Genomic DNA, 19,752 nt, shown 5'->3' on the forward strand with positions numbered 1-19,752 from the left:
CATGCCCAGACGCCGAAAATCACACCTGTGCAGAAGTGATTTTGGGCATCTGCGCATGCACAAAAGCAATTTCTGAAGCCGTGGAAGAGACCTGTGCCGGGTTACCGCAGCATGGCAGGACTCAGCTCAGTTCTGGGGCGGTTCGTTGGCCGGTTAAACAGCCTCCATGGGCTGCTTCCGGCCCATGGGCCACACGTTGCCGACCCCTGTCCTAAAATCATATACTTCTGACCAGGAGCAGTGGGCAGAGAGGATCACAGCAATGCAGCAGTAGCACTGCTGCCGCTTACCAGAAGGGAAAGGGAGAGGAGAGAGGTGGTGAGGAGCATGGCACTGTGAGGGGACACCTGTGGAGACAATCCAGTTCCCCCGCCACTCACCTGCACAGCTCTGACCTCCCTGCCACCTGGGTAAGTGGTTGCAATGTCACTATCAGGAGGCCAGGGCTGTAATCCAACCTCTTCATCCTGGCCACTCATGCTCCTGTCTAAGCAAACAGTGTTAAGAATCAGTAAGTATATAATTTTACTTACCTTATTGGATTTGGAGGTGGAGGAGGAAGAGGAGGAGGAGGAGGAGGAGGAGGAGGTGGTGGTGGTGGTATAACATTTTCTGATTGGTGTATTCTTTTTTGAAGCTCTTCAACTGCACAGAAACAAAATCGAGTCCTCAGCTAAAATGCTCCTCTATCCGTGTGTATTTAAATGATGCATGCAGGGGGTTGGCAAAATAAAAAGCAAGTCCTATAAAATGCAAATGGATTAACAGTCCCATGGACTATCTGAAACCCCAGATACAGCTTGTCAGAATCAATTAGGTACTGAGAGTCAGTAAGTAAGTATCCAATACAGAAATAATTTCACATTGTAAAAAAAACAAAAACAAAAAACAAAACCTGCATTTTGGAGATTTTATTAAAATCTTCATCCTAGATATCACTGCCTCTCTCTTCTATCACTGTCTGTTTTCTTATTATCTTAGTATTTTTGTGAGGAGAAAATGTCATCACGCTGCCATTTGTGTGGTTGTCAACAGGCGACCATGCAAACTGTATATAGCATGATAGCAAGTGGACCAATAGCAAGAAAAGCAAGCAGACGACTCGATTGAGCAGGATGGCAGAGCAAGTCGATGAGTGAGCAGGCAGCCAGGTGGCCCAGGCAAGTCTTCCCACGTTCCCTATTTTACCACTGCCACTTGCCTGTTTGCTCAAGTGTCCAGGCAGCCAAGTGGCTGGGTCCAGGCAGGCTTTCACACGCTCCCTGTCATTGTCACACACACACACACACACACACACACACACACACACACAGTTCACCCAAAACTCCCCCCCTCACAGCTTGCCCCAAAATCCAAGAGCCCACTGCCATTTGCACTGGAGAGGGGAATGAGGAGGACGAAGTCTTTCCCTTCTTTGCCCTGCACTGCCACCCACTTCCTCCTGTAGGTGGGCTTGGTGAGCAACACAAGCAGGGACAGCAGTTCCTAGTGCTATCCTAATGAGGAAGCAAGAATTTTTTTATTGAAGTATGAGAGGAAATGTGATCTGGCACATCATGTGACCATCATGTGCCAGACTTTTGCTCCTGAAGGTAAAGAAGCTGTCTGCTTAGTTTTCTTGGAGAAAACACCTCTCTGACCATAGCACTCCCTAAATATATAGTCTATGGTTTCCCTTTTGCATGTTCAATGTTTATGGCGTGTTGGAGTAACAATTAGGAGGGATGAAAAGATCTAGATACAGGTTCTTTGCAAATAAAGGATCACTGAAGTCAAATGAAAATGTATGGATTCCATAGAAGCATCATTTCTCTCTTTTTTCGGAGTTCATGGGTCCAACTTAATAGTGTCCTTTTCGGCTGGTCTCTGTTGCTAAACTTGGAAGATAAATCTAGGACACACAATTGCATGCTGGGAAAAGCAACCAGCTTTGGCTCTTAAAACTAAATGTTTTTGTACTGATAACTGGTTTTCTTTACTCGTATTTCATAATACGTAGCTCTGGTGGGCATGCTACCGCTTTGAAATCCCTGAAGAATCATTAGTGGCTTCTTCCTTCTCACTTTTTGATACAGTAAACAACCATTATTTTTATCGTTCAGATAATAGCTGAATGTGGCAGCCATTAAGGACGCCATCAAGTTGAAATGTAGTCAATACATATACTCAGGTAATTTATTTCATGTCCTATAGTGGTCCCTGAGTTGGTTCCCTTGGTAATTTCCATAGGTTTTCCAGTCACTTTACAAGGCTGTGATTAATTTAACACACAACACTGTAAAACAGTTTTAGGACCTTGCACAAAGGCATTAGTATGTTTTTCTTTTGACATTTTCCATCCACGTAATCCAGCTGCTTTAGGATAGTTAAACAGTACTTCCCCTGCTGGTAACTGTATTTTGAATTTATTAAGAAATGGCAATCTTAGATAAAGAGTAGTAAATTACAGTTTTTAGCATTTAATAGGTACGATGCTGTAAGCTGGTCAGGCACCATCCTGGCAAATAAGTCTTTGGTAACAACTAAATTACAGTAGTTTATCCATACTGTATGCATTCTAAGTGGTTTTGTCAGTGCTCCTGATGTCTTGCTTTAGCCTATAAACTGGACAAATAATAGCCAGCAAGTCAGACAGTTTCTACAGTCAGATAGTGAGGGGTAAATGTTTTGCCTGATGTGCAGGGAATTAGCCACGCAGCTCCCATGGATTTTAGCCATTAACACCCATGGGAGTTGCAAAGCTAATTCCTTCTGCATAGCCTTCGACACAGCATTTACTTTTTAAAATGTCAGTCGCACAAGGGCACATAACGTGTTGTTGCTTCCCAACTCTCACTGCAAAGCGCTAAATCATTTCTTGGAATATACTAATAACTTCTGCAACTAGAATGTCGTGAGGACATTTTTTTTAATCCCTATGTGACTTCTGCATTTGGAAGAAAGAATACCAACTGAGTGAATACAAAAGGGTTAGACAAGGTGGTCGTGATGCAACTTAAGTCCTGCTGGTTTGAATGGGGAATAAGTGCACCTAGCTAAGGCTGCAATCCAAACTCACTCACCCCTGCCTGTGGAGCAACTACATCCACAACCCAGCCACTCACGGTGGCCACAGAGACAGTGGTGGGAGGGCAACCAAGCCCTCCACAAGCTCCAGGCTGATGCACTGATAGGGTGCAGATCAAGTCCAGTGCTGGCCACAAGGACTGGAGGACTGGATCAAGATCCAGCCAATCCCGGGCTGGCTCAGCTCTTCACTGCCCTTAGAACACCCTGTTTGGGGACTTTCCAATGGCGGGGATACCACCAACAGGCCTTTCTGCCCCTCAGCCAGGTGAAATGAGCAGTGGGATGCTTCCACTCAATCCAAAACACACACAGAGAGACAGCCTGGTGCATGGGGCAGTTGGATTGCTTTCTTTTGTAAACATACATTACAAAACACATATTTATGAAGTTCTAGTCACAAATAAAGCTTGAAAACTCTGAGCACTGATTATCATGAAACAACATGGTTATGTCTTAACTGGAGTTCACATTTAATTCTATCTGTTTTACAGCCATCATACTAAGATTGAACATGGTAACAAATTTATTCAATATTTTACCTGAATGCTTTAGGTTTTTAACTTTTTCTTCAGCACTCTGGTATTTTTCCTCTAATTCTTTTTTATCTTCTTCTAAAAGTTCAAGTTGCTGTTTAAGGGATTTGATTTCCTTATTCAAGACTTCGTTAGCTAATTGTTCCTCCAGCTCTTCAACCTGTTATGGACAAATACAACATTGCAATGAAAATCAACATCATGTTTTGTCCCATCCACCAACTTAACAAAGAAGCACACCCAACCAAATCAAGCTAATGACTCCCCAGAACCCAAAAGATTATCTGGCAGTAGAAAGACTGGGATCCTGACAATATGTAACAGGAATAACAGCCGTATCTTGGGTCCTGAATGCCTTGGTATTCAGACGTTTTGGCTCCTGAACGCCACAAACCCGGAAGCAAATGTTCCATTTTGCTAACGTTCTTTGGAACACGAATGTCTGACGGGGCTTCCGATTGGCTGCAGGAGCTTCCTGCAGCCAATCAGAAGCTGTGCTTTGGTTTCTGAATGTTCTGGAAGTTGAACGGACTTCCGAAACGGACTCCATTCGACTTCTGAGGTACCACCATACTCTAAATGTTGTTATTCAAACACAGTGCTTAATAGTTCAAGGTTTAAAAAACATGCTCGAAATGAGGAAGCATCTGTAGCATTTATGGATGTATTGGGTTGTTTTTTTGTTTGTTTAAATCTGTTCTACTCCAGAATTTCCAAGTTTTATAATGCAATCCTAAGAGTGGTCAGGGGAGAGTGGGATCCATGACTGCATCCTAAGTCTTCCAAGGGCAGATCAACGGAGAAAGAGAACTGACATTTTTTCCTTCCATTTCACATCAGCTCCAGGCTTAGAGTAATCATTAATCATAGAGTAGACACATGGAACTCAATAGACATGAGCAGGTACCCCCAAACTCAGCCCTCCAGATGTTTTGGAACTACAACTCCCATCATCCACAGTCCCAAAACATCTGGAGGGTTGAGTCTGGATTTGCCTGGACTTGAGAAACTCAAGTTCATTGATTTTAGCAGGTCTGCTCTTAGTTGGATATTACTCTGTTTTGAAGCTACAGTCTGAACTATTGTATACTCCACTCTTGTGGCTACAGCATTGGGAATAACTACTACTGAAAACCATGGACTACACATTTCACAAGCCAGATTTTATACCTGCAGCATGGTTAATTTCCTGAGATGCCTGACAGTTGCTTAAAATCAGAAAATCCATTCATCTAGCCCAATGTTGGCACAAGCAGTTAATCAAAATATATGAAGAACAGGACAAAAATCTCCCCCTTGGAGAGCCATGAAGATCTCATAATTTGGTTTGTATTCAACTAGAATGTTGTTTTGTCAATTATTTTTTTACAAAACACTTCAATTCTGGAGTGCCTAAATGTTTTAAAGAGGATTTAAAAGAGGGGAGCGTACACCTTCTTACATGGTTGTTTTTTTGTCTCAAGCAATAAAACACTAATGTAAGTTATTAAATGGTTGCCTTTGTTAAATGTTATTATTTGCACACTCTTTCTTTAACCCCTGCTGTTTGCAATGGGTGAATTATAGAATAGTCAAGTTGAAGGGCTGAGACACGGTAAAATAAAGACCTCTCTGCCCCTGTACACAATTTGAACAAATTTGGAAAACAATCCTCTCCCAGAATCTGGGAATTACTCCCAATGTATAAATACACAAACATGTGTGCATTATGTTTTTGAAGCAATCGCTGCTTTCTTTTTAACTATTCCTAAAAACTGGGGGAAATAACATGGCTTCAATTTTAACTATTATCCAAACAACTTAGTAATTGCTTCCAGTACTGTAGATTGCTAAAATATCCACCAAATTCAAACCAACAGAAATCCAAATAATTCATCTCCAGAATATTCCAAATACTTCCGGTGCCATTTGTTCATGTGTGTATCACCTACTTTGCATATGTAGCTTGTTAGCCTGCTTTCTTTCATCAGGACTTAAAAGACAAGGGAACACACTTCCTGTTTATTTGAAGAGATACCCAGAAGCTCCCTCCTCCTTTTAAAGGCCACAGTGTGGTGTCTCAGTGGTCTGCTTTACTTGTTATGCTAGGCCAATCTCTGCCTTAGACAACTGTCTGAGCATGTGGGGCTTCTGGAGAAGAGCTCGTGGCCCAGTTCTTTCTACTACTGCACTGTGCCAACCTGCATCAAAATTTGCTCTTACTTACAGCACCTGATTAGTCTGGAGAGAGCTTAACTATGACTCTGGGTTTCGAGTACATACTAAGGAAAACCTCTGACTTATGGTCCATCCATACTTGTCCCATGATTTCAAGTCACAGGTCCAAGACATTCTTCTTTTTAGCAGCCACTTTCCTTGGGAGAACCCGCTAAATCGGAACAAATGTCAGCTGAGCTTTTTGTGGATTGTTCTGAGTCAGCAGGAAAAAATGGATTTCCCTGGGGAAAGCAATGGGACAAATAAAAGCACTTGGACCCATGACTTGAAATTACAGTACAAATGGTAGTGTGGATGGGTCCTTAGTTTGCTGCAGTAGCAACAAAAAAAGGGGGGGGACCAGGGAGTTTACAAAACAATTACAAGCTCCTCTCTGGAGACCCAGGCATTCTCATTAAGCCAAAGAATCACAGAATTGTAGATTTGGAATCGACCCAAATGTCATCTAGACCAACCCTCTGCATCGCAGGAATCACAGTCTCGGTCTTCCAGCCCCAGAATGGCTGGCTGCGTTGCCCCTCTGGCTTAGCCCCTTCAGCACCCACTTTGGGAGGATGGTCAGAACCTCCCCCCAATTATTTGTGATGCTGTTACACTGTTAAAGCTTCACTGTGCAGTCCAGAATCTCACTAACAATGTCTTGGTGCAGAAGGGGATGGATATTTCACACTGGTTTAGACAACTTTTTAGTTGGACGACCACTTTTAGTGTTTCATATTTGTAATCTTTTATTGGCTTTTTAATGCATTTGAAATTTTATTATTGTAAATTGCTTCAGGACCCCTCTGGATGTGTGAAGTGGTATGTCAATGGGATAACCTAAACTAAATTAAACCAACTTGATAACTTACAATCAACTTACAAGTGGTTGGCAAGGCGGGTCAGAGCCACTACCCTAGCTTTCTGGCAGGTGGGTAACTGTTGCTTACTGGGAGGAAGAAACAGAGGAGTTGGGGAAAGGGAACCATGGTGCGAACACACTAGCAGGGGTGCTGGATTGCCTTAGTTCAGGCATCCCCAAACTCGGCCCTCCAGATTATTTGGGACTACAGTTCCCATCATCCTTGACCACTGGTCCTGTTAGCTAGGGATAATGGGAGTTGTAGTTCCAAAACATCTAGAGGGTCGAGTTTGGGGATGCCTGGCTTAGTTGGTGTGTTTGCACTGCACTGACCTCCCCACTGCCTCACCTCTCCCCTTCTCCCTCCCATTAAGCAACAGTGGCCCAAAGCTCCTTCCCACTCAGTGAGCTACTTCTGCTTACTATATATTCTTCAGTTTGGGAAGACAGGTGTCAGAAACAAAGCACACCAGTGTCTCTGGAAAGTACAGTGCTTACCTTTTGCTGGTGTTGCAGCCTCTCTTCCTCCAGTAATTGATTCAGCTTGGCATTTTCATCCAGAGCTTTCAAAAGCTGTTCGTCGGGGCCAGCATTTTGCAGGAGAAGCTGACTTTGCCGCTTCAGTGTTTTTTGTTCAATAAACATCTACCAAACATGACCAAATTGCAAATTAGATCATTTGCCCAGCATTTATTCAAACCCGGGTATATGGGAAATTGGTTATCCAGCATCCAGATGGAGCAAGCATCAGGAAAATCTACAAGCACACACCAGAATCTTGTCACCTCCTCTATCTAGGAAACGTTCAGGATCTCAGCAGGTCAATGCTAAGAGCAAATAACTGGGCTGTACCCTAAAGTCTGCCTAGTCTTCTATTAGATTCGCTCCAAAGGAAAAAGGCATTATTTTACAATGGTGGAAAAGCTGGAAAAGAAGCTTCCTATTCCTCTTAGGAATCTTTATGGAACTGTCTAATTTCAGATCTGGCGGCGGCTGGCTTGGAATGGCGACGGGCAGAAGGGTGGTAGAAGCTGCCCCCCACCTCCATCCCTGGCTGCCTCCCGAAGCAGCAGCAACTGCGGCAGCCTCCCCTTCCCGCGGCGAGGTGGTGCGCAGCTTTGGCTGGGGCTCGCCCGCCCTGCCACCATGGGGACCGCCGGATTCCCGGAGGGAGGGAGCCGGGAGGGAGGGAGTTCCACCCACCAAACGCCTCACCTCGGGCTGCTGCTGCGATGGCAGAGGCAGCGGAGTGATGCGCACTCTGCCCCTGGCAGCACTTGGCGGGCGGCCAAACTCTATAATTTAACAGCAAAAGTTGGGGGGTTGTCTTATATCACCTAATACACCAGAATCTACGCTAGCTGGGGCATGTGCTGTACTGAAATATTATTTCAAATTAATCTTTTATATTTAAAAGATGGTGTCTCTCTATTTGAGCACTCATAACAAAATCCTTAACAATTTCCTTTTGTTCCTTATGCTGAAGTTGCTTTCCTACTTCATTAAGACTCCTTCTTAATGAACAATAGATGTAAGACTAAGCCTGGTATCAGAAGGTGAGGGATTTTTTAAAAAATCTATATGAAAGACAATATTGCCTATTTCTGCACAAGGTAGGATCTTCTGTTTATGGAAAGAAAAAGTAAAGTAATTATTTAAAAATGACTAAGAAATTCATTTGTAGTGCAGCAAAAGCAGAAATGTGTTTTAGGATTGCTGTATTAGAAACAGAATGCCACATTATTTCTTGTCCAAATTCCATGCTGTTTGTTTACCAGCACAGTAAATAACCACAGCATGGTGGCTGATAGATTCTTACTATCCCTTATGAACACGTCATTAAACAAAAACGGAAACGAAATCAGATATCTGGACACTTGCTTGTTTTTACAAACAGCCCATGCACCACTTGAACTGACTATATTTCCAAATCTACTGAAATATGACCAGTGCTCTCTGCTCTTAACTTGGTCAATCACCTGTTTGCAAATGAGGTAAATATGGCTGAGTGGTAGATTTTGGCATTTATTGGCTTACGCCCTTCATGATGGATAGTGCTGATCACAGTTCCATAGACAAGGACCTACACTGAAACGAGTTCATGTGGAAAATGTAGTGAAAGAAATAAACACAGAAAGAACAGTGTTGTATGCCAGGTCACCAGGTCATGTGACCAAGCTGAACAGGCTTAGGATGCAGCCTAAGTTCCTCTTTTCTGGTCCCGCCCCCAAGAACACCCTTTTTTTGGAAGTTACAATGGTTTCAAGTCAGGCAGCTGTGGCTTACCTGGCTAAGCCAGAATGAGCAAGTTACACCGATGTATTTTCGGCTGAGTCACAATTGGGGACTTAATGACAGCTGAGACTAAAATCAGCTGATTGAGCAGGAGATCAACTGCATTCTAAGCTTCTCAACCCAGAAGATCTTCCCATCTGATTGGCCCCATAGTATGACAAATATTAGATTCCTTTACAATAGAATTCCTTGGCACTCTCCCTCCAATAAGCTGAATCTTCCATTATACTCTGCAGGTGACAGGTTTCAGATTCTAAGGCTAATGTATTTGTCCCCTGACCTCACCCAATTCCTGTATATGACAACTGAAGCTATGGGGTGTTACATTAATTATAGTCATATAGCAAGTCCCCTTGCTCCCACCCTTTGCGAACTAGGCTATACATAAGAATCTTTTCATAAGTGCAGATTTTTCAATCCATTTAGAGACACGTCACATATTAATGGAAGAGTTATTACAAAATAACCCAAAGGCCATTAATGCATCTAAATGAGAGTTATTGTGGAGCTCGTCACTAAAAAAGCCCATTGATATCTCTGAATCAATAGCATGCAATCTCATGAGAGGAGCAACATTCTTATACAAGGAGGTCATGGCTGTCGGAAATTATAAGCATTTTCCTCTACTGTTGAGGGGGGTGGAGGAAGCAGATAACAGCATTTGACCTTTTGTATGCAAATGTTCAATACTGGATTTTAAATACAATGTCTGCCAAGTGTTGCACAATGACAAGGGCATCCTAAGTAACCAAGATAAGTAAAGGCATTGCACTTTAAAAATAACTGTATTATGCACATATTAAATTGTGTATGGAACCTTTATTACTTACACATAGGCAGTCAAATTGAGCAAAATGATAGGCAGGTCAATGGAACTTTCCTAGCTCCCAACCCACATACACCCTCAGTGTCAGGCTGCACCAGATATCAAGGGCAGAGGAGAAGGGGGTGCAGGAGGGGTGGTCTGCCCCAGGTGTCATCATTGAGGGGGGTGACAAAATGCCGGGTGGCAATCACCACGGAGCCTGCAGCACGCTTAAGCCACACATCTCTCCTGGGAGTGATGCGGTGGCGTGGGCGCCCGCAGGCTCCACACTGCCCCAAACGGTCCGCCTGCTGCCTCCCCCTCAGTTGTAGGGCGGCTGAGGGAGGAGGAAGGCAGACGCCTTGGAGGCCCCACGGGCAGCTGGCCCCGCCCCAGGCACCCGATCGGCTAGCTCCGCTGCTGCCAGATATCACCCACATATTCTCAAGCACACCTCCATACCTTTATGGGATAGTATCTGTGCTTTAAATCTAATCTGATAGTGTCATTCAATTCAACATTAGCAAGTGATTTTGCAACAGGTGTGGTAAGATGAGCACCTCTATCCCGACTTGAACAAGTTCAACTTCATTTGAATGTGAGACTGGTGGGTTTCTAAAGTTAGCATTGCAATGGACAAGAGAGACTTTTTATGAAAGAATTCAGTACATTTTGTAGCATCTGCTTGCCTGCATTAAATTTATAAGAGACAAGCTTTCAAATACTAGCAAGACGCTAACTTGAATAAAACAAAATGAAACCAAAATTTTCCTGAACTTGTTGTCTAACGCCAATTTCCCAAGGCAATGAAATGTGAAATCCAACACGTCATAAGCATATGGCTGTATTCTGAAGCCCTGAGCTATTTCTTGCACATGATGATTACATTTCACCAAAATCTATTTTGTGATGCGGAAGTTCAGTGCTTCTGAAAATCAAGCTATGCCTACTGAACCAAGATACTCATGTTTTCAAAATGAAACCGTGGTGCTTTTGCAAGTTTTTCTTGTTTAAAACAAGTAGCTGATCTTTCCTCTATTTCTTTGCATTGCTCGTTTAAGAACCTCCCCGGGGTTTTTGCCAACCCCACATGCAGAATCAAACCCGAGACCTGCTGCATGTAAGCCATGTGCTCTACCACAGAGTTATGGCCCCTCCCTGAAGCAAAAGCTGAGTGCATTTTACAGATTAGGACCCCAACCCACAACCCAGAGAGCATATAGTATATACCACATGAAGCCCCAGCTTTACAGATAAGCCACATTCAATGCTGATAGATAAGCCACATGGCAAACTTCATAACTGGCCTCCAATTTAACACAATAATTTGTTTCCTGCAAGCCCTTGTGCATACCTAAAAGCATGCACTACACAAAAGGACACCAAAGTGTCACAGAAATATGGTCAAGGCCACAGATGCACTCTAGTCCAATTCTGGGACTAGACACTCTTAAAACGAGCATGATAAATGTACACCCTTCTGCAGAGTGGGAAGAAGACAGTATTTATTTATAAATAAACAGAAGCCGCTATGGAGTAAATGGCCCTTTACTTCAGAAAACCTGTATCAAGCTAAAATATACAATTGGGTAGACATACAATCTACAAATACTACAGTTGTGGCATATATATGAACCTTGACAGATTGACTGGACACATACATACAAATGGTCTTAACTGATTTTAATGTTGTATTCTTACATTAAAAAAAATATATTCTGTAAAATATTGACCATTATTGCAAAGGACAAATAATAATAACAAAAATTCCCCCAACTGATGACCATTGTGTCTTGGCTTTTGTTTACTTATGAATACATCCCTCCCCCACCTTATTCTAGACTGTTTGTGTGCTGCACATATTTAATGTCTGTGGCATATATAACCTTCATTCCTTATTTAGGTCATTTTTAAAAATCCATGTTTCAAAACCTGATTTGATCTGTAGATTCTGTTGGCTTACATACCTCCTGTGCAAAGGATTCCGCTCTCTGTCGCAGATCTTTCTCCAATTCAAAGTTTACTTGCAGCTCTTCATATTCTTCTACTGCCAGTACAGACACTATTTAAAGCACAAAAAAGACAGAACAAATCCAAACACACACAACACATAACAACACACAAAGATGAACAACAAATTAGGAAGCAAAATAAAAATGACCATCAGCTGCAAGCCATTGCAATTCACATACAAAGTGCATCAAATATATAAACTTCAAAATGACATGTTGTATCATGCCATGAAACAAGATTACACAAGATTTATGCTTGCATGCCACCATAAAAGCTTTAGCTGCAATACTGCATTGGTGGATAAATAATCCCAGAACTGTAGTGCAGTGGGGTGGAAGACTGGCTTCTGTGCAAATAGCTTCGCTGGGGGGAAGGAAACATGTCTTGCCTTTTTCCCAAAACAATGATTTGTTGTTGTTATTTATTAGAAGTATTTATAATCTGCCTTTCACCCAAGCCAGATAAACACAATCTAAGCCCAATCTAAACAAAACAGCATTGTGGGCTGGCCTCGCTCACCTGATTGGTAGCATCACTGCTGCTTATTGGAAGGTAGATGGGGAGGGGCAAAAAGGCAGTGAGACAATAAGGAGAGGGCGTCCTAACCAGTTCCAGCTTTGGCCCACTGCAGGTCATTAGGACTGAGTTTTGCAGCTAGGCCTGATTCTTGGTTTGCAATATTTTGGCAGTGCAGATCAGGTACATAATTCTGGCCATGACCAGCAAATCTCCTTTAAATCTTCCTCACTGTCACAGCTTTCCTTATGAAATGCAAGTTGAAAATGGGTTGCCTCTTGGCAGTTTCTAATTCATATTGCAAAGGGCCTTTTCATGGTGCTTTGACTGTTTTGGCTCTGGCGAGGGAGTGCTTCCAAGCACACAGTGGATTTACTGAGTATATAAATTTTGAAATTCTATGCCATTATTCTGAAAACTGACTCTTAGAGCTGAAGTATGTTGCGAAATCAGGGCTTGTGAGCAGTCATTAAGAGATTTTGAAGAGTTGATTGTTACTACTTTCAAGTCCCGGTTGAGCTGTGTGGGCAGAACAATACGAAAGAGCCTGCACAATATCTGTGCACATTCTGGGTGATTTTAGCCAGCAGGCTTGGCCCCAATTTCATGAACCAGTGTTTTGCAATCAACTTGTGGGGCTGGGAGCTATGTATTGATAATGTTTAGTAATGGAGAAACCTGTTCTATAGGTAAGAACGTAAGAAGAGTCTGTTGGATCAGCCTTGCTCCCCTGATTCTGGCTTTTATTTTATTTACTTACAATAATTTATAAACTAATTACTTTTTTAAAAAATCCTAAGCAGTGTACATAAAAAGAATATACAACAATTATAATATTCAAATAAAACCAGGAAGATTTTTTTAAAAAGACAACACAAAACTAGATGATATGTTTTCTGATTTGGACCTTGCTGCATCTATATAGGAGGAACTGCAGTAACAAGGCTCTCCAAATGGCAGTGCTGAGAAAGCAAACTGGAGAAGATGACTGTGAAGCAAACATACGTACTTCGGTTACATTTTTCCAACACCTTCTGCTGCTTCTGAACTTCGGCTGTCAAGACTGCATTTTCTTCTTTGACTTTATTTGCCTGCGTAGTAGGGGGAGACATAGAATCATAGAACTGAATGTTGGGAGGCACCACAGGGGTCATCTAACTCAACCCCCTACAATACAGGAAATCTTTTGCCTAACGTGGAGCTTGAACCCACAACCCTGAGATTAAGAGTCTCATGCTCTACTGACTAAAACATAACAGAGATCATCAGGAAAACAAAAACACTTAATGATTTACATGGTATGAGACTTGGCTGTAACTCAACCAATATGCTAACACTGGTATTTCATTTAGGTATTGGCCTGTACAGAGTTCTTCCGTGTTCTTTTCTGCTCTTGCTGATGTGCCTGTAAGAAGTTTTTGCTCATAATTTTTCTAGCTAACTGAGAAATCTTAAGTTACTCTGACACACGCCTTGGTTTCAAAGGAATTTACTTTTTAATATGTTTGCTCAGCATACCAACCAAAGCTGCACAGAAACAGCTGGAATACCTTAAAATGCTTTACTGAATAATAACCGAGAGCTGAGAAGTAGCAATAAGTACTTCATACACAGCAAGGAGATTTTAAAGCCCTTGTATACAAGGATGTAGAATCTTAGCTAGCAAGATCGCTTGTGGGAGATGGAGGGGGCAGGAGGCTAATAGACACACAGCTAAGTCTCTCTCTGGCTGCAGATTTGTACAGGGTAATACAATAGCATCAAACAGCAATGAGGGGGTTGCTGATCTCCACTTTGGTGAAGTTAAGAGTGCTCTTGAGTCATACTTTCTGCCTTCATCTCCTCTTACGGATTTTGGAGGCCAGCTGATGGTTGCGATACAAAGCTCCAAAATCCTGACACTGGACCCGAGAAAAAGCTGGTTGGGAGAGGTTACCCCTCCCAAACTACCATAAAAGCCCCAGTGTTCCGCCCTAGTGTGGGACTGCACTGGAGTCTGGTTAGTTTGTAATATCAGGGCAATCCATCTGAGTGCACAAACACTCAGATGCTGATACAAATTATTGTTTACCGCATTCCTTTTTCTAGGATCCAACAGATAATGATTCGTCAAAAGGAAAATAGATATTTGAGAGGGGAAGCGGACAACAGAAAGCCTCCCACCCTTAAAAAAGAAGAAGCAGTTAACAATCCTGATGAACCTGTGGGATTAGGTATTATCCAATTAACAGTGGACAGTCATAAACCAAAAACTAGGTACAAAAAGTCAACGTTGCATTCACCAACTCTCTGCTTTCCTGACACAATACTTACACCCACAATTTCTTCTGCTAATTTGCTCCTCAGGTTTTCCAGCTCAATGGCTAAGGCCTTCTTTTCCTCCTGAAGAGATATAATTTGATCCCGCAGATCTACATTTTCAAGAGCGGTGGTGGGAAGAGTTCGTTTTTCATTTGAGACAAAAACACACACAATAAGCACACAAAGACAGACACCGGCAGGAAAAGCTGAAGAATCGGTCATCAATAGGTTCTTAAATTATTAAGAAGGCAGGTGCCTTACATGCAGATACCATTACAAGTTTGCCTTGTCTGGTCCTTTGTCTTAGTTTGATTTTCATTGAAGACACATCATAGTCTGAAAAGCCAGAAATTCAGAGGCTGTAATGCTTCTGAATACCAGTTGCTGGGAACCACAGGAGGGGAGAGTGCTCTTGTGCCCGGATCCTGCTTGCAGGGTTCCCACATGCTTCTGGCTGGCCTCCGAGAGAAGAGGATGCTAAACTAATTGGCCATTGGCCTGATGCAGCAGGCTCTCAACTGTTTCGAGTTCAGTTCTGCAGTGCACAATGCATCTCTCAGCCTGCCTTAGAGACCAGGCATCCCTTAGAAAAGGCTGCAGTTCTCGGTGATAAAGCCCATGCTTTCAAGGCAAAAGGTCATAGGTTCAATCCCTGGCGTGTTCAGGTATGGCTGCAAAAGATTCCTGTCTGAAAACTCAAAAAGCTGCTGCCAGAGTATTATTATATATTATTATACAGCCCTTCATCTGACGATCACAGGGTGGTTTACAGTATAAAAACACAAAATACTTGAAATAAATAAATAAATAAATAAATAAATAATAATAATAATAATAATAATAATAATAAATGGATCACTGGCTGACTCAGTAAAAGCCAGCTTTGGACCCAGTCCAAAATAAGAGCCCATGAATGATGAAAATTTCATCTCTGTCTGGGCCCTATTGGTTGGTTTCAAATCCTACTGGAAGCCCATTAGCTGCATCTAAAATCTCTTATACAACTAGACAAACATTTACTCATTACAGTACAACTCAACTTGATTCATGCTCGCTTTTTGAAAAGGCACCCCGCCCTAATTCAGAAGCACCCACCTTTTATCATCTGCTGGCAAAGCACCGAGTCACATGCCCCTGGACTACCTTCCGTATCTGTGGACGATTCTTCATCATCAATGTTTATTTCTTCAGTGATTATATCCGGCCCCAGTTTTGCCATGTACAACATGCTGATTCTTTTCAGAGTCTTGTTTTCTTTGTTCAGCTACAAAATTCCAAGCACATACTCTGTTGCTTAAAACAAAAAAGCGCTTTCTCTGTCCTTTCTTAAGTGAAACAGAACACGTCAGTCATCCCAAGGCCACCAAGCATAAATGATACGAATCTGAAACACTCGCTGAGATGGGACTGTGTCAAGCAAGCGTTTCAGAAAGAAAGAAAAAACAGCTTCTGGTGGCTGGAGTAGAGTGGGATGTTCAGACTTCAGAAGCAGAGCAATGGGTTGTATCCAGCAGTTCCCTTTGTCCAACAGAAAGAGTTACTCCAGAGGAAGTGAACCTCTAGGTCAGGGCTGGGGAACCTAGTGCCCACCAGATGTTGCTGCACTCCAACTCCCATCAATCCCACCTATCGTGGCCATGGTCAGGAATTTGTAGTTCAGCAATGTGTGGAGGGCCAAAGGTTGCCCAGCCCTGCTCTAGATGCTACCTAGCTTTTCTTAAACTCTGGAGTGGGCCATTTTGGGGAATGGACAATGTCCTCCACCTCCACAGGTAAGATCAGAGGGGCAGAGGCAGGCCACATGGAACACACCTCTACATTCATAATGCTGCTCTCCCCACCTCACAGCACCTGCCACCAGAGGCAACTGCCCCATCATATCTAATGGTAGGGCTGCCCTGCCTCTGCATTGTTTTTAAGTGTGGTTGTCTAGTAAGCATCTTGATTCAAGATTAAATGGCTTACCTGACTTAAACCACAGAAAGCTGCACTGATTCTCTGAATTTCAAAGAAAAGTTTTGCAGAAATGGAGGTGGGGTGGGGGTTAGGAGAAAAAGAAAGGTTTTCATATAGAGTCTGAAAAATCAATTTTGAAAGGAGGTCAGCAGAACAAGAGAGAGAACAGAAAGACTATGCTAGACAATCACTATGCTTATTTTAGCACTCTCCATTCCTTTCATTTCTACTGTTTTTGCCCCTGAATGTACATTTCATTAACAGAAGGAAAGTGTTCACAGCAGCCATGATTATTCCAGATCAGCAATGGAAGAGTTTTTATAAATATGGAGTCAAGTTCCAATGTCTAATAAAACCAAAAGAGCAGAAATTGACAAGGTTATCCTACTCATTTGCACATTGGGAGCCCTTATAATATGCCAAGCTTTTGTCATATTCTGAAATATGCACTGCACTAAAACACTACATACTAGCATGGCCAAGCCTTACAAATGAGGACATTGTTCACTTAGGGCAACCCTGAAAACACCTGCTAAAATCATAGCAGGCAGTCTCCATGATCTATGCAAGATAGAGACAAGTATCATAATCCTGCAACTTGGTGTGGAGGGGGCTCAGTGGCTTGCATAGCTCCCCCCCCCCTAAATTATTCTGTACAGTGGTGCCTCGCAAGACGAAAAGAATCCGTTCTGCGAGTCTCTTTGTCTAGCGGTTTTTTCGTCTTGCGAAGCAAGCCCATTGACGGATTAGCGAATTAGCGCTATTAGCGGCTTTTAGCAGCTTATCGGTTTAGCGGATAAGCGGCTTAGAAAAAGGGGGGGAGGGGAAAAAACCCGCAGAAACTCGCAAGACATTTTCGTCTTGCGAAGCAAGCCCATAGGAGATTCGTTTTGCGAAGCACCTCCAAAACGGAAAACTCTTTCGTCTAGCGAGTTTTCCGTCTTGCGAGGCATTCGTCTTGCGGGGCACCACTGTATTACAAGATGTATAAGAGGCTGCCATAGACCTAATAATGCAGAAAGCATGCATAATAAAAATCAGTGCAGGTGCAGAGAATAGGCTGATGGACAGGTCCCTCCCCATCCACTTCTGAAAAATCTGAAAAGTTTCAATGCATTCCTGAAGACATAGCAACTACCCTGCTCCTAGCTGTACCCCATGTGATACTGGAAACCCTTGAACTGTGAAATGTAGGCACAATTTCTGCCACACACATAGACAGTGTTATAGCAGCAAGCATGGCCTTGCCCAAATTGATTGGTAAACTCTCCCAAACTTGCATGATCTCTGTCTGTAGCAGGCAGGGGTTACATTAGTTTTGATTTCTTGGACAGGTCCTCACATAATAGTGATTGATTAGGGTGGGGGAGAGACTGGCAGCCTCCGGTTTCTTGAAACACAGTACATAGCTGGATCTGGTTTTGTAGCTAGGGCTGGGTGAATCAGTTTCATTCAGGTTGGAAGGTGATGGGGAGACAAGGGAAAGAGTGGCAGCAAAAAGAGAAAGGAGCTGCAGAAAGAGAGTAAAAGAGATGACAGAAAACAAAAATGTTGGTGCTGACCTTTAAATCCCTAAACAGCCTCAGTCTTGTATACCTGAAGAAGTGCCTCCACCCCCCATCGTTAAGCCCAGACACTGAGGTCCAGCTTTGAGGGCCTTGTGGTGGTTCCCTCATTGTGAGTAGTGAAGTTACATGGAACCAGGCAGAGGGCCTTCTCGGTTTGACATGTAATGTTTGATGTTTTATTGAGTTTTTATATTTTGCTGGAAACTGCGCAGAGTGGCTGGGGCAACCCAGTCAAGTGGCATAATAATAATAATAATAATAATAATAATAATAATAATAATAATAGATGAGTGGCCTAGCCCACCTTTTGCTCAGTCCCTACCCATGTTTCGCTCATTGCTGTATGTGGTCCCTTACTGCTGTCTCACAAGGGAATGCAGCCCTTGGCAGGGAAAAAAGCTTGCCTGTCTCTGTAGTATAGTGTAGAGGATATATAAAATAGATAGCTGAACAAGTGCAATTATTGTTAGGATATTTTATGCAGCCGATGCTGCTAGTGTGATTAGTATAAGTCACATGAGATGTCTGAGAAGAGTGTGGGAATGGAAGACTGTCTTATCTCTTCCATCTGAGCGTGTTATTGTAACTGTGGTTTCACTTTTGCAGTATGCAACAGTTGTTCTGCCAGAGCTTGGAGAACACAGACGTGATCATGGATTGTCTGTATAGAATGTAAATAAAATGTAGTTTAGATCTACGGATGTTTCTTTCTTCTTGCTGTATGATGCTAGAAGACTTGTGTACACTTTTCATATGAAAAGTGTCGCAGAGGCACTCTGGAGATGAAGGGACATGCCATTCCAGAGACGTAACTACTGGGAGACGCTCAGAGGAGCATTTTTCCAACAATTACATCCTCTATCCAAGCATAATAAGAGTCCTTCTGGAACAGGCAAGTGCCCCATCTAGTACTACATCCTGTTCTTAGTGGCCAACGAGATGCCCATGCAAAGCCTGCAAGCAGGACCTGAGTGCAACAGCACTCTTTACTGGTCTCTGACCATAATAATAAATTATTACAATAGCACTTTTCCTCCTGCAGCTACAAGCAAATGGTATTCAGAAGCAAACTCCAGCAGTCTAGAACAGAGCTTTCCAAACTTTTCCTGTTGTTGACACACTTTTTATACACATATCATTTCGTGACACAGCAATTCAGTTTTACTAGCAAACCAGAGGTTAAGCCAACCCATTTCCAGTCCTGGAAGGAGTGAAGGGGTGTTCGTACAAAACACCTACACACTCCAGCCAACACACAGTTTGGAAAGCTCTGGTCTAGAACGTGGCCATCAGGGTGAGTAGCCACTGACAGCCTTATCCTCCATGGATTTGTCTAAATCTCTTTTAAACCCATCAAAGCAAGGCAGCCAAGCAATGTAAAGCTATACAGGCAATCAACTAAAAGAAAATGAATCTATCTTACAAAGTTATGGACCACATGATCCATAACAGGTGGCATTCCCCATTCCTTTTGTTTGTTCTGGCTGTATGATAAAAATTGGAACCATCTCCATTGGGAGATGCACAAGGTCACAACGCAAGGACAGCTTGCAGATCTGACCATGGGAGATGTCCAACTTTTATTTTGAATTATATCAAGAATCACCATGGGAACACAAGGCACTTGTGCTTTCTCAT

At 42.7% G+C, this 19,752-nt stretch overlaps 1 protein-coding gene across 4 annotated transcripts in view; it reads right to left on the reverse strand.

Moving 5' to 3' along the window:
- SHTN1 (shootin 1) overlaps nucleotides 1-19,752 on the reverse strand; it is a 68,484-nt gene that overhangs the window by 24,167 nt on the left and 24,565 nt on the right. For all 4 annotated transcript variants that reach the window (XM_083616700.1, XM_083616703.1, XM_083616701.1 and 1 more), the window contains exons 5-11: nucleotides 15,686-15,854; nucleotides 14,603-14,700; nucleotides 13,299-13,380; nucleotides 11,728-11,822; nucleotides 7,159-7,305; nucleotides 3,609-3,762; nucleotides 534-645 (exon numbers count right to left, since the gene is read on the reverse strand). In XM_083616700.1, coding sequence (XP_083472826.1) covers nucleotides 534-645; nucleotides 3,609-3,762; nucleotides 7,159-7,305; nucleotides 11,728-11,822; nucleotides 13,299-13,380; nucleotides 14,603-14,700; nucleotides 15,686-15,854 — 857 coding nt within the window. The remainder of the gene's footprint in view (nucleotides 1-533; nucleotides 646-3,608; nucleotides 3,763-7,158; nucleotides 7,306-11,727; nucleotides 11,823-13,298; nucleotides 13,381-14,602; nucleotides 14,701-15,685; nucleotides 15,855-19,752) is intronic.

Source organism: Podarcis filfolensis (assembly GCF_964270895.1).
Source record: "Podarcis filfolensis genome assembly, chromosome: 5".
Taxonomy (NCBI): Eukaryota; Metazoa; Chordata; class Lepidosauria; order Squamata; family Lacertidae; genus Podarcis; species Podarcis filfolensis.